General features: G+C 32.6%; 1 protein-coding gene across 1 annotated transcript in view; it reads right to left on the bottom strand.

Annotated features, from left to right (window-relative positions):
- Nucleotides 1-13,796, bottom strand: part of Nuak (Nuak family kinase 1) — a 100,697-nt gene that overhangs the window by 8,786 nt on the left and 78,115 nt on the right. Inside the window, exons 15-16 of the mRNA XM_072526831.1 lie at nucleotides 7,267-9,613; nucleotides 962-1,165 (exon numbers count right to left, since the gene is read on the bottom strand). Coding sequence (XP_072382932.1) covers nucleotides 962-1,165; nucleotides 7,267-9,613 — 2,551 coding nt within the window. The remainder of the gene's footprint in view (nucleotides 1-961; nucleotides 1,166-7,266; nucleotides 9,614-13,796) is intronic.

The raw sequence follows: 13,796 nt of genomic DNA, 5'->3' as shown, positions 1-13,796 counted from the left end.
ACAATATGATTCATGTAATAACTCTATGTATAACTTCTTCCAAATAAACACGTTTTGACATGTTTTTAGAAGTCATTATGTACATAAAGACCAAACAAGGTATCTGTGGTTTCTAGTACTATTTATGAATATCCTTCTGAAATAATAAATATACTAATTTGAGGGCATTTTACAATATACTAATTTTACATATTTCAGGTATATAGCCGATTCCCGCTAATACACGAGCAGATTATCCGCGACTCTACAGAAGTTTTTCATTTTTTGTTTTCTAGACATTTGTACTTCTGCAGCCAATTATTTGTTGATTTTTGGTTTAATCAGTATGAAATTTTTACTTTCAGTTACAAAAGTATACTATATTAAAATATTAATACGTATTACTGTTACATATACTGAAGTCTCTAATAGTCAAGCTGAACTAAAGACTTAACAGTCCATAACTAATATATCCTTACCAGCTTGGAACAGCTAACATTTCCTTAAGGAATTGGCGAGCACAGGGCATAGAATAATTGCTGTAACGAAATAATTGATAGGCTTGATACATAAAAATGGAAATGAAAATTACAGTCTACTAAAATATTCCAAGCCAATAGCAAGCAAAACGGTTATTAAAACCCTCAGCCGGCTACGTAAATACCTATATTAGAGCTTTAGAAAATTGAACTTAGCGTAATAGCAGGTGTTGTCACTGGACATTCTTCACTCAGATATTATGTTTAACAGCGCAACTTACAGAGCAACGACCTTTTTTCCTGAGTGGTAGTTATTCGCCTAAGGCTTCAATACCTGAACCAGTTCTTCTTAGATCCTAGTCAGGTAAAAAAGTAACTGCTAAACGAATAAAAGACTTTCTTACAAGTCTAGATTTTCATAAAAAAGCATACGTGTAGAGTATACACCAAAGATCTAACACCCCATTGAAATCTACAATTTACATATCTTCAAATCTACTTACTTTCTAGGTTTAGCAGTTGTCAACAAATCATCAATGGTATTATCTTCAGAATCGGAATACATTGAGGAAATAGGTCTACCAATTTTGGAACTATAAGTCTGGTAGCGATTGGGCACATTGACGTAATCATTTAACAACGAGGAGCTCCTAGAATAAGGTCTATATGTTCTAGATGGTTCTTGAGCAGTGGCAATATAACTAGGCCTACAAGAAAATACGTTAAAGGTTAAAATACAAGTAAAAAAAAATGTATTTTGGAAGCATAGCTTTCTTATCGCTTGCTACAGATGGAGCGGTGGATTGTGCAGAGGTGTAAAAAAATAAAATCTTCTGTAACTATCGATCGCGCGACCACACATTACGTGAAGTAGTAAACGCAGTCTCATGTGTGTTTATCGCTCCGTTGCTTAGACGATAAGAAAGCTATGCTTCCCATCCTCGGTCACTTTTATGATAATTTTTATATTGTTTTATGATTGTTAGTTTATACAAGAAGTGATATACTGTAAAAAATAGTTAACTGTAAGTTAGTTTCCATTTCCACCTCGGAAATCGTTCTCGCAATTTAAATTTTACAAAACGACATACAAATAAAAAATATCGAAGTCCCAAACATGTTATTGGTATGTAAGTATATTAATTATATACTTTTGAGATCGGCGATTATCACGGTATCAATACACATTAACAATAGTCTAGGAATTCGTAAAGCAATTTTATATTTCCAAACGTTCTAAACATTCAGCAATGGAGCACAATGATAACTTTTATAAAAAATGTATGGGATCCCCACGCACCCTTATAATTGAAACAGCTGCCCGTATTATCATCCTTCTAATGATGTTGCCGATCATTGCTTGATGTACAAATCCCATAGAAGAGCAGTTCACACTTCATGAGTGTCATCACACTTTGAATAGCCGAAATTCTTTACCGTAGTCTTCTCGCTGGCATCTTAACAGGGTTTAAGTTCGACGAACATGCGGGTCAATTAACGGTCGATATTCCCACTTGGTTTACAATTTAGGATATACAACGAGACATGTGCAAGACATGGACTTGCATGGAGAGAAAATTTTTACCACTATGCGGACAATCTACCACATGCTTTTGCAGAATGTTAGTACTGTAACGATTTGCAGTTGAGTTTGAGTGTCCTACCATAATTGAGCACGAACAGCCAAAAAAAAAGGCCACGAGCTACTCGGTGACGTGTCTGAAGTCTGAGCTACCGGGTGGTCCAATAAGCCGATCTCTCGGCTATAGATCAGAAACTATTCATGTTATAACTTTAGGAGAAAAAATTCCTTAGTAAAAGTGGCCAAGAGAAATCGCTGGAAATAACTTTCAAGTTTCTGGGTTAACCGCTGGGGGGCGTAATCTGTGAAGAAAACTTTGAAAACCAGTTTTTTGGGAAATATGCCCAATTATACCAAGTGTTAAATAAGTAAACTAGAAAGAAGCCTAAATTCTGCACAAAGCTGTTCAAGTATTTTTTTTATTTTTTCAAATAAAGGGTGGGGGAGAGTGGGAAAGTATTTGTGGTTAAATACCTATAACTTTGATTTGGATCAACCGATTTTAACGAAATTAATTATAATTATAATTAAAAAATTATTGCATTTAGTTTTAATTGCCATAGGTAGAGGGTACTTACGAATAGAAACAATTAAAATTTGCTTTCTTGAAAATGTTTAATGGAAACACCTATTTATTGTAAATTATAATGGAACTGGATTAAATTCGTAACAAAGTGGCGCAAACTGCATGTTAATAGCTTTTGTCGAACTCGAGATATGCATAAAAACGTATAAACATAAGTAAGTACAGTATTGACTCACCCTGTATTATAAATTAAATTAAAAAATAAGTCAGTAGGTACTTTCAAATTTTTTATAGCAGAAGAATCTTAATGTTGATACCTATTTTGACCATTGTTATTTCATATGATTAAAAATAGTTTTTTCGAAACTAAGTAGGCTACGACAATGAATTTGACGGGAGTTCATATTGTTTTTTTATTGATAGCAGTCAAAACATTGTTAAGACGTGTTATATTATAATTCAAATTAAAGATTGCACTTTTTTCAATAGATATTAATATTGGTAATATTAGTAATTATAATTAGTAATTATAATATGACCGAAGATAATTCAATCAATGTTCTTGCTTTAATTCAACATAATCCACATATAAATAGTCGGCAAATCTCTATAGAATTAAACATACCCAAAACTACTGTTCTAAGGATTTTACAACATCACAGGTTGGTTTTTCATATTATAAAGTGAACGTTTAGGTCAAAAACTTGGAATTCCCTTTAAACTTTAGATTCAACTGTTATTTTAATATTTCGATAAAAACATCAACACGGCACTTTTATCCTTTTATCCGTTTCTTAAAAATATTAATGCACGATTTTTTGTGAAACAATTGTGGATTTTTCAAGATTTTTTGAGTTTTAGTAAATATAGTGGTTTCTTTTTCACCAATATTTGTTGTTCTGTTTTTTAGACTGCATTCTTATCATGTAGTTCTCCACCAAGCTTTACATGAGAGAGATTTTGATGCCAGGCTGGATTACTGCAATTGGATGTAAGGTCTGCTAGAAGAACAACCGCATATCATGTCAAAGATTTTGTGGACAGACGAGGCTACGTTTAATAATGCAGGTGGTGTTAATCTGCATAATATGCATTATTGGAATGAAGAAAATCCGTACTGGATACATGAGGTGCAGGTTCAAGGTAGATGGAGTCTTAATGTTTGGTGTGGTATAGTTGATGGAGAGATCGTAGGTTCATATTTCTTTGATAGAACTTTAAATGGCGAAACATATTTGGATTTTCTGGAAAATCAGTTGCCTGTTTTATTGGAAGATATTTCCTTACAAACAAGAAGAGATATGATATTAAAACATGACGGGTGTCCTGCGCACTTTTCCAGACGAGTTCGAGATTATTTGTATGCAAGTTATTCAAATAAATGGATTGGAAGGGGAAGTATATTTTCATGGCCAGCTAGATCTCCAGAATTAACATGTCTGGACTTTTATCTGTGGGGAAGATTGAAGGGCTTGGTGTACCAATCTCGACCAATCACGCGAGACGACATGAAACAGCGCATTATAAACGCAATAAATAGTATATCAACAGCTGAGATTGAAGCAGCTGTTATGTCTACGCGCGAAAGATTACATCTTTGTGTGGACAACGATGGAAAACAATTTGAACATTTAATTGGACATTAAGTTTTAATGATCGAGATTTCCATTAAAATTTTTGAAGAAAAAAAATTTTTAATTTTTTCTATTCGAAAGCACCCTCTACCCATGACAATTAAAACTAAATGCAATTGTTTTATAGTAGATGTAAATTAAATCATCCACAATATTTCTAATGACACTAATTTCGTTAAAATCGGTTGATCCAAACCAAAGTTATAGGTATTTATCTACAAATACTTTCCCACTCTCCCCCACCCTTTATTTGAAAAAAATAAAAAAAAGTACTTGAATAACTTTGTGCGGAATTTAGGCCTCTTTTTAGTTTACTTATTTAACACTTGGTATAATTGGGCATATTTCACAAAAAACTGGTTTTCAAATTTTTCTTCACATGTTACGCCCCCTAGCGGTTAACCCAGAAACTTAAAAGTTATTTCCAGCTATTTCTCTTGGCCACTTTTACTAAGGAATTTTTTCTCCCAAAGTTATAACATGAATAGTTTCTGATATATAGCCGAGAAATCGGCTTATTGGACCACCCACTTTTTCTGGTTAAAAGAAGTTTTTCGATTCGTTTCTTATTCGAATTGGTTTTTAACAGTTTTTGGAGTATTTGCAATATTATACATCGATCATCTACAGTGGTTGTTGAGCTTTTTCTGCCTTGACCCTACCACCTAATATATTCTCCAATCCCTCTGTAACGTGTAACAATAAGATAGGACAGTCGATTGACCACGTTCGGTTATCACTTAACTTCTCTACAGCTTTAGCATTATTATCTATTTTACAGTGAAGATGACGAAAGCAAACCAAAGATATTTAAAAATTTACTAGAGAAAAAACAACAACTAACTCATGTTTATACTTCGACATTAACTGACTACGAGTGTAATGGCATCAAGCGGTAAGAACAAAAATTGAACAGGAACTGTCGGATGAAATAAATATAAAAGGAGGATTTGAGTCATGGCTGTATGCTCTCGCCTTTACCCTTTAACTTTTACTCAGAGGAAATATTTAGGGAAGTCTTAATTGAGACATTATTGTGAATTGTGTAACCTTGAACAATATTAGATACGCCGACGATACCTTAGTGCTGGCTAATTGCGTAGAAGAATTAAAATATCTAATGAACAAAATAAATCAGATATATGTTCAGTATGAATTAAAACTCAACTTTTGTAACAGTTCAATTGTCTTAAATTTAAAACTTTTGACGGTTATATATTAAAATATTTCGTAGACAGTTTTTTATAACCCTGACTACGTCATCGAAGACAGTATTTTCAGCCTCTATAATAAACGTTGTCTGGGTTAGAATATTCATAGGTTTCCATGAACTAGTGCAAGTTCTGGTCTTACACTACTTCACTTAAGTGTTAATCCTACCCATAATCTCTCTCAAGAGGTAACTAGTTCTGGCGTAATTAAGATAACAAATTTAGGGAATATTTTATCATGGGAATAAAGCTCCACTTTTAACAGTACACCCCTCTCAAAATGTAATTAGCTTTGCCGAACTTATAAAAGAAATGATATGTACAACTTATTTCGTTCAGTTCTTAGTTTTCCATCGAAATATCTTCGGATGTCGAATTAACATAGTTTTGTGGTGAAACCTGCATTTTATGTGGTAAGATAAGTAATTATATTGTTAATTTATACGATAAATAGAAAGATTTCTTTATCTTTAATAGGGTTTCACTGGCGATTTCTTTTCCATTGGCTACCCGTCCATTCCATGCCAGGTTACTGTCCTTTGTTGTTTATCGCTTTTTTGCCGAAGACGACATCACTTCAATTCAACATATTTTGGCGATTAGAAAAAGGTCCGACCAAGACGCACCTGTTCCTCTTAGGAATGAACTTTTAATGGGAGTGTCATAAATAATAGGTTGTTTTTTGAGTGGTTAATAATCTATCTTAATTTATGGAACTTTTTTTTATTTTTTACAAGTATGTTACTAAGTGTAATGTATCATTTTGTAACGTAATTTTAGTACCAACGAAGCAAAGAGGCCTTTTTGATTCGATTTCAGGCTGTAGTTAAAAATATGTCGATTTTTATAGTTTTGTAGGTATCGATAATTCTTTGGTATGTTTTCTGAAGTGATCTTGAGGTCTTTAAGTGACATGTCGTTCTAATATCTAATTAATTTAATTTTGAGGCATTTATCGGTCTCAGGTTAAGACTTATTGGCTCCCTAATTTTTGCAGTTTCGCTGTATTTAGTATTTCTTGTTTTCATATTGTCAAATTATTATCTTTTTATTATCTAGTTTCATTTATCTATCCCTCTTTGATCTGTTATTTCTCTATCAATTAGCAACGTTGAGCAACGTCATATTCTTAAAGCTTTTGCGAACGAACAGCTTTTTATCAGCTACTCTTGTTAGCTTTACTTACACGTTAAGAAAACTAAAATATATGAAACAAAATTATATACAGGATGACGGTATATAAGTTATAGATACCGTATTGGATAGAGTAGAGAAATTCGTCTACTTCGGAAATAATTTTTGCTACGGAAGCTACATTTGTAAAAATGAGGAACGTACTTTGCAGCCACGATCTTAGTATTGACCTTCGCGTTCGAATGACATATAGCTGGAATACTGCGGTTACAGTATGAGATATCCTAAAAAATATGAACTTTTGCATCTGATCATTCAGAAGATACAAGATAAACGTGGTGCTGGTAGAAGAACATCATGGCTGAAAAATCTAAGATATTGGTACGAAAAATCGAGTATATGGAACGAGAAGAAGAAAAAAGAAGATAAAAATAGTAGTAACAAGTTCATGGCAATCCTGATTTACCAGCGTAATCAGTAAATAACTAATATTCCTTTCATTTCATTAAATTTAACTCCGTTTGTTAATTTACCGATAAGTGAATATGTCATAGTAAAATAACGTTATTTAGTTTTGTAATCTTTCCCTATTTTAATAATCTGTACATTATTTGAACATCACATCAGCTCACGTGAAACAGAGTGGTTTAATTATGATTTACTTAACATTAAATTATGATTCGGTATAACTTTAAACGATATAAAATAATTTGACACTTACCTACGAGTAATAGAAGATGATCTGTAGTCATAATTCTTCCTATCTAGAGAACTATAATCCGTAGGACTTTTATACCCATAATCTAAATTATAATTATTTGGTTTTCTCATTTTCTTCTTCTCGTTGAACCTAGTGTAGAAACTCTTCCTTCTAATTCTATCGATCACAGACTCATTCTCGTCTCCTGAATACAAATATCCATTAGGAGATATAGGTGAATGTAACTCGTTAAGATTCGGATATTCTGACATTACCGACCATGAATCACAGCTCTGGTAATCATCAGAAGGTGATAGTACAGTCGAACTATCATCTGTCATCGCTAGAGAGTTTCTATTCTCGTTGAAATTGTCATCGTGTGTGCTGGTACTAGGAACAGGTTCTTTGATCACAACGGGTTCACTTCTACTTTGTATTTTGGTAAAATCGAGCTTTAGGTTTCTTCTGTCAGGTTTTTCGACGTTACTGTTACTGTTATTGTTAATGGCGTCTGACATATTATCCAAGTTTAAGCTACGCCTGTAAGAATTAACGGGAAGTTTGGACTTTGGTTTGGTTTCTTTATTAGTGGTACCGTTCTGGAACTGTTTCATTTTGTCGATTAAAAGAGATTTAGGCCGTTCCTTTTTACTGTCAACTTGACTAGTATCACTATTTGAATTGACGTTTTGAGTTTGATCATTATTAATCACAGTGTCCTTATGATTTTCAGTGTCTTTTTTGTCGTTTTTATTTTTTTGTTTCTTTACTGTCTTTTTCTTTTCTTGCTCCTCATATTTTTTAAAGAGTCCCAAGATTTTTGTGACAGATTTTCTTGAAGCCTGCAAAGGTTTACTACCAGATAAATCTTCAACTGATACAGCTCTCTTTATCAAACCTGATTCCGTGCAATGTTCTAAATTTCTAGGTAAACTCTGTTCACGCAATCTTTTGATAGTACTTTCAACTGCAGATTTCTTTTCTGGTGCAACTTGGGAATCTTTAGAGGCTCTAAACTTTTCGAATTTCTTCTCCAAAGAAAGCAATAATTTATTTTTCTGTACTTTATCTTCTTCGTTTATACTTTTATTAGTTTCGTTTTTGTCTTCTTTTGTTTTTTCTTTTTTACTGAAACCCTTTCTTAATCGGCTTAATTTTGATTCCTTTTCAGGGGAAGCTTTTTCTTTACCGTTTTCTTTACTGTTGTTTTTTGTGGCCGTTTCTTTAGTGCTTTCTTTTACAATATTTTCTATAGGAAAACTCTTGGGTCTTGCAATTCTAGACGGCTTATCTTTTTTTAAAGGTGTCTTAGATGTCTTAACATTAACGTAGTCGTGTACAATTTTATCATTATCTGTTTTGTCAGTTCCATTATCATTTAATAAATCACAGTTGGGAGTAGCACCGGTAACATTAACATAATCGTGAATAATATTATTATTGTTAGCGTTTTCCAAATTTTTAATACTATCAGATACCTTATCTAATATGTTATCAGTCTCTCTAACAGACTCGTCTTCAGATTTATCTTTCGTGATCGAACCTTCCCTCTTTGAATATAATCTACCTTTCCTTTTATCTCTGATCTCTTTCAGGACTTTCTGTGTCTCCATTTCACGCTCCTTTTTGTCTCTTAGGTAAATATTTTCATCTTTGGGTCCATCGAAGAAATCTGGCCTTAAAAATCTAGAAATCTTCTTAGAAGAGGACGGTTTTTGTAAATCAGTCTTAGAATCCATGGCTTCCAAGGATTTATTCGGTGAATATCTACTGTACAAAGATTCTGAAGAATATTTCGAGTAAGGTCTAGACACTGACGAGTCCGAGATACACTTTGAACTGTCATTTTTGTAAGAAGTAGAAATACTTTCTGAGATACTGGAATCTGGGCTTTGTAGATCACTCTTCGAGCCGTACATTCTGGGTTCCCGTAAAGATGCAGAGTTGGTTACTCTAGGTTTTCTAAGAAATCTATTATCGCATCTAGGCTCAGCACCTATGCTAGATGATCTAATACTAAATTCTGAAGGTCTATACTCATCTCTTTTAACGGGAAGAAAAGACCGCTGCACTTTTGTTTCTTTAATAGCGTCTACGTTTTCTCTTAATGCATTATTTTCAACGGAGTATCTCCTGGGTAGAGTGGATCTACCATTTAGACTATTTTTGTTTTCTTCCGACGTGCATGAAGACATTGTTCTGTGCAATTTTCGAGCCTCAGACGGAGCTAGTTGGGCAAGCAGCTGCTTTTGGATACGTTTTGAAAGGCCGGGTGTTAGAAATGATAGTGCCAAAGCGTCTTCATCGGACAGTTTTAATTTTTTTAAATCTAGATCTGCTAAATTGAGGTTTTCGTCCTTCGATTCATCTGAAAACAGTTTCATTTGTTAAACTAGTACTAACTTGGACGTGGTTCAAAGTTGTTACGTTTATAATTGATATACAGAATTTTTTTAACAAGAAATAATACAACTTTGAAAACCACATTAGAGTAAAAAATAAAATTTATAAAAATTTGACTAATGGTTTCCTAATTAATAGTAATATATATATATATATATATATATATATATATATATATATATATATATATATATATATATATATATATTGGAAAGGCTGTGTTCGATCATTAAAGCCTGACAGTATAGGCTAAGTTTTCCAAAAAAAAACGCCTTTTGTAAGAGTACACTGTAAGAATACACTGCTGTCAACTATATTCAGAAGGCGTGCCTTCCTTTTGATAAGATTCAAATCAGAAATAAGATCCTTGTAATAAAGAATAATAATGTCGCCCAAGTTGGAGGTGGTCGGAATTTGTTTAAAAATTGACTTCAACAAATTGGAAAAAGCAACTTTTCGCTCCGGGAAAGCTGCTTTTTTCGACTTTTTGGTCAATTTTCAACAAAAAACGTCCTAAATAACTTTTCTCTGAACGTATCATTTTCGACTGAAGTTTGAAAATGCCCAACAGTGATCATTTTCAATCCTTAACAACACAGGTAAATATTACTATTTTGAGATTAGTAAGTAACTAAATTGAAGTTCAAACATTCATCTACGGGGTCCCGATGGATTTATTTTATTTACTTGGATTTATTTAATTTTTAAATATCGTTTTTTAAGTAGTAATTATAGAACAAATACATTACTATGATATATGATCGACTGTATGTCTAACGGTGCAAGTCATAAAAAACTATTGTTTTAGAATTTATAAATCAATTTGATCTTATAGAGGATTATTATAAATTTTAAAGGCAAAATGAAAAATAAATATGACATTTTACAAATATGCAAAAGATTTATTTGAGCGTGTTTTCGCATTCGCTTGGCTTTCATATTTACAGATTACTTTACACGTGGGGAGCACGAACGAACACCCCTTATAAGCGCATAATTAACAAATAAATTAATTAAAAAGACCATATTACTCAGCGGGTCCTTGTAGAGGAATGATTGCACTTCAATTTACGCAGTTGCTAATCTCAAAAATAATAATTTTTGCCTCTGTTCTTGGAGCTTATGCATCCGAAGATATATTTCCATAAGCCTGATTGTTTACCGATGTATTTAAAATGCTTTCGCATGGAACAATTTCGTAGTAGTGTGTGTCGTAGAACCTATTTTTCCTTTAGATTAGCACGAGTTTTTGTGTATTAAAGTACTCACGTTTAGTTTATATATACTATATCTTATTGCTGCTTTTGTTATTGATAATTATTATTAACAGATAATTAACGTAACATAAGTAATTGTTGTTTCATAGAAAAATTCTACTGGAATTTATTTGTCGCTTCAGTGTCATAATGTGGGACAAATTATCCCTAGACTGTTGTGTGCACTAAATCGAGAAATCTTTATTTTTTAAGCTATTTTCTAGGATGTCCCACAAGGAGAAAATTTACAGATAACATTTGGAGTGTTTTGCTGATAATTTATTTGGCATATCAGATATAGAATTTAAGCCTCATACCTTTCAAGAAAGTGACCATGGTGAAGACTCCTACTATGCTCAAGAAGCTTCCCAGTCTTCTGAAAATGCACCTAGAAAATCAGGCTATGAGACGTCTAGTGAATTTGACGAGAAGGAATTTGAAGTGATCGAGGAAGTACTTTCAGATGATTTTGTAGTAAAATTGGCAGTTAATTCAGCTACTTCCAATGAAAAATATCCGTGGACTCGGAATATAGATAAATTTGTGCCAAGAAAAACTATTCCTGTCGAAATGAACTGTTTAATACTCACGAACGTCAACAAAAACGGACTACCTAAGCTCTGACGTCACCATGAGCGGGGTTTTTAAAAACCTTTCCAAACATTTCTAATTTGATTTGTAATAAGAAGTTGGAAATTTTGGTTTTTTTAATTGTTTGAAGAATAAATAAGGACTTTTGGTAATGAACATTCATTCTGTGCGATTGGTATTGTTTGTTGTTCGTGAATTTGTGAGGTAATAATATCAAAGGATTAAGATATTTACTATGAATATTCATATTTTAAGGTTAGGTCATTCTATGATTAAAACTTTTAATTCTTTTTTTACTGTATTTCAAGGTATTTTGTTGTTGTTTTATCAGGATTATTTCAAAATTAATCAATAAATCATTGAATTTATCACCTAAAAGACTAAATATATTCGTTTTCTCGTAGTTTAAATAGTCAATAGTAGTTTTGTTGTCATTATTGAAAAATTCAGTAATACTGGATATCTTCAACACATGTTTAGTGGCCATTGTATGCCCAGATCTAAAAAATAATCTCAAAAATTATTACAACACTCAAAAAACATTTTTTTAAACACTCATTAAGGCAATTTTATAGAAAGGTTTTCACAGAATGTTATATTACAACTACGAGAAAAGAATATCTTTAGTATTTAACAGGATAAAATCACTGGCAACGAAAAAAGAATAAAACATTAATTTAAATATTTTTCAACTTCGTAAATAAATTCAACGATTTATTGATTTATTTTGAAATGACCCTGATAACAACAACAACAAAATACCTTAAAATACAGTAAAAAAATAATTAAAGTTTTAATCATACAATAACATAACCTTAAAATATGAACATTCATAGTAAATATCTTAATACTTTGATACTCGTACCTCACAAATTCACGAACACCAAATAATACCAATCGCACATAATGAATGTTCATAAACAAAAAGTCCATATTTATTCTTTAAACGATTAAAAAAACCAATATTTCCAACTTCTTATGGGACATAAGACTATTAAACATTCTGTAACAATACCAATTAATCGCCCAAAGCTAAATAATCATGTAAAACAGAAACTCTGGATAATAGATGAAACCCTTAAAATAATTGAGAATAGAAGATATCTTTGTCAAAGTGGTGTACATAGTGAAATGAAAAAAGCGAATTTAAGAAACCTCAACAAAAAAATAGAACGAAGAGCAAGGCTGATAAACAACAATACTATCATAATATATGTAAAGAAATTGAGAGCCATGATTAAAACAATCAGCCGAAAGATCTATTTAGAAAAATACGCTACATAACAAGAGATTTTAAAGCCAGAAATTGGGCCGTTGAAGACTATACACTGAGAACCAACAGAGAAGATATAGCAGAGACATGGAGATTATATTGCCGGGATATTTATAAAGATGATCAACCCCAGGAACTTGTTCACAAACCCCTGAAGAAATCGAAGAAGAACCTAATGTACCCGAGAATGAAATAGGACGCAATCAGTAGACTCAAGTGTAACAAAGCACCAGATATGATATCAGCAGAAATATTCAAAGCCACAGAAGAAATCGGAATAAAATTGTTTCACCTGATCTGTAACAAAATATGGCATTCCAAGCAATGGCCTGATTCCCACGTAGATGTGATCTAGCAAAAATCGCCGTAGGAAAGGTGGCTAAAATATGGAAGGACTCTCAAATTTCACAAACTCTAAAAACGAAGTTGATGAACTGCTTAATATTCCCAATGCTGACATACGGATCTGAATCTTGGACCCTACGACAAGCGGTAAGAAGAAAGATAGGCGCCACTGAAATGTTCTATTGGAGAAAAATATTACGAATTCCGTGGACCGATCACCGGAAAAATAATTCAATTTTAAATGAACCAAAGACAGCACACGGCTCTCCAGCAAAGTCCATCTCCAACAATTAAAATACTTTGGATATGTTATGAGAGCAGACACAAAAACATGGAAAGACTTATTAACCAAGGAGTGGTAAATGGCCAAATATCACTAAAAAGATCTCCAATAAAATAGATCGAACAAATTACAGGAATATGCAAAAGACCTATTCATGAGTTAAAAGAAATGACCAGAAAAGACACAGATCTTTGGAGACAGACAATACACGACATTACGATGACCACGACACTCCCACCGGGGATCAGGACTGAAGTGCGAGAGTTTACTGTGAAACTAATCACCAAAAATTAAATATCATATTTTTAATCAACTGACTCAGGGATTAACAGCAGAAGACAGAAATACAATGACTCCAAATGAATAATAAAAAAGTAATACTTCACTTTGCATTACCTTT

The sequence above is a fragment of the Diabrotica undecimpunctata genome, chromosome 3 (genome assembly GCF_040954645.1).
Source record: "Diabrotica undecimpunctata isolate CICGRU chromosome 3, icDiaUnde3, whole genome shotgun sequence".
Lineage (NCBI taxonomy): Eukaryota > Metazoa > Arthropoda > Insecta > Coleoptera > Chrysomelidae > Diabrotica > Diabrotica undecimpunctata.
This window is presented reverse-complemented; position numbering and strand designations above follow the sequence as displayed.